The sequence below is a fragment of the Aplysia californica genome, unplaced genomic scaffold (genome assembly GCF_000002075.1).
Source record: "Aplysia californica isolate F4 #8 unplaced genomic scaffold, AplCal3.0 scaffold00012, whole genome shotgun sequence".
Classification (NCBI taxonomy): domain Eukaryota; kingdom Metazoa; phylum Mollusca; class Gastropoda; order Aplysiida; family Aplysiidae; genus Aplysia; species Aplysia californica.
The window spans coordinates 1824855-1827085 of NW_004797282.1; the positions used below are offsets into that span (position 1 = coordinate 1824855).

General features: G+C 40.5%; 1 protein-coding gene across 1 annotated transcript in view; it reads right to left on the reverse strand.

The window, feature by feature from the left end:
• Window positions 1-127: 127 nt before the first annotated feature.
• The window catches only part of LOC101856070 (aminopeptidase O), a gene marked incomplete at its 3' end in the record, with an annotated part of 32116 nt that continues 30012 nt past the window's right edge, over window positions 128-2231 (reverse strand). Inside the window, 1 exon segment of the mRNA XM_005090093.3 lies at window positions 128-191. Coding sequence (XP_005090150.2) covers window positions 128-191 — 64 coding nt within the window.

Here is a 2231-nt window from a genome sequence, read left to right on the forward strand (position 1 = left end):
AGACAAGACAGACAGACAGACAGGCGCACATACACACACACATACATACACACAGACAAACAGACAAGACTGACAGACAGGCGCACACACACACACATTTATACACAGACAGACAGACAGGTCTCACCTGTGGTATCCCGGGTGCATCTAGCCAATCACGACATAGCTGTGCCACAGTCAAACCGCTACATCTGTAAAAAGATCATTGATAAAACTTTATAAAATCTATATTTAAATGTCGGAAAAGTATGTTTGGCTTTTTACAATTCACCATAATATGGCGCTCAGATGACCTTATGCAGTTGCGAGCGCATTAAAACCTCTACTGTAAAAAAAAAAACCCCACCATAGATCTAAACATTTCTCGCAAGTCTGAAGTCTTCATAGACCTACCAGCATTAACACGACTGCAAGGCGAAAGTTGATGATTTTTTTGCATTTTGTATTTTTTAATTTTAATTTTAATCTTTTTTTTTTGTTTCTATTTTATTTTATTTTTTGTTTGTTAGGTTTTTTGTTGTCTTTTTTATAAAGTGTGATTTTCCAAAAGGTTTGGATATTTTCTTAATTTGCAATATTAATTTTTTGGAGCATGTTTCAAAGGCAATATATATGTGGACGTACCAACGTCAGCTGGACTACAGAACACATGGCAGTAGATCGAAACCACAATGGGCAGTTTCTGGGCTTGGGCGGATTTGAAAATTTTAAAATTTTCATGAAGCCACCACTTTTCTGGGCATTTGTCCAGCATAGTCAGTCCTGTATGGCGTTTCAGTTTGATCCTCAAGTAGGTCTGTGGTGTTTTTTGGTTTCTTTTTTCTTTCATTCATTTTCATTTCTTAAATAATGTTTTTGTGTTGGTTTTTGACGGGGCATAGTGTTTTACATCACAATTTAAACAATTAAGGGGGCGGGTTTTCAACCCTGCCCAGTCAGGGCCAACCCCGGGCTCAAAGAGATCATACAATGTTCCAACAGAAAGACTGAGATACTCGATTTAAAAAATTAGATTTTCTCCTCACTCTGGAATTAAACAGGCCTGCTGCATGCAACAACAAAACGCCTAAGCCTAACCGCTGCACCACAACAGTCGGTAAGCAGAGGTTATGGGACAGACTGGCACAAAGAGAATTTTTTTATAAAGCCAAGAATGAATCTCTTTGTTGTCACCACCCGCCCAAATGCCCCCTCATTAGCTTTCTAGCACCTGCTCGACGGAGACGTAAAGACACAAAAAAGGGGGGAGGAGGAGGGGAGCAAACTGGGTTGCAATGAAATTGATTATATACTATAAGTGCTACGCACGCTGTTAGAAGCATGAACGAAGACTTTGTGCTTTCCTACTTTCCATTCTATTGAGCGTACACACATTGTCATGGCCCCACGCACTCACTTTTTTCGGCAATTTGTTCAAATGCGACACAGCCAGACAGATCAACGCCAGCTGCTTCATTAGAGAAGTATTTTTTCTTTTTTTTTTCTTTTCCTTTTTGTTTATTTATTTTTATTTATTTTTATATATTTCTTTTTTTAAAGAAACACGTATTACCCCCACATGAATGAGTCGTCTGCTATCCACTCCTTTTCCTTTTGGGTAGGTCTTCACATTCTCATTAAAACCGGCTTCTGTGGTATAGTAGTATAGTCTAGTGGTTTGGCGCTTCCTTGTCGCACGAGGAGACCCGAGTTCGATCCCGAGTGGAGGGGAGTCGGGGTGGGGCGGGATGAATTTTTGTCGAGTATCTCGGTCTTTCTTCTGCAATGTTGTACCTGTACCCCTCTCAACCTAGGTATGCCCGGATACACAACGTATAATGCATGGTCGCAACCCGAATCCTAAATTACCTAAATTGAACTGATGGGAGCGTAAAAATACCTCTACATTTAATAAAAGAATATGGGGGAAAATTCCAATATTGACGCGATGGGTGTCCAGCCAGACGAGAACATAGCGCTTCACCATTATTTTGCTTTCTTTCACAGCGTGAATACATGTATAGCTCTAACAAAAACCCAAATGACCTGAAAGAAACGAAACATTGTGACCTAATTACTTAAAGCTGTGCGGAACAAACTTTTATAGTGGCTGTTCTTATTGTTCTCATGACAAATCACCATTAACCCTGTTGTATCCCTCCCCTACTCCTCCTCTCACCCCTCCTCCTTTTTTCACCTTTCCCCATCATCCCTCCCCTCCTCCTCATCTCTGCCCATTTCTCTCTCTCTCT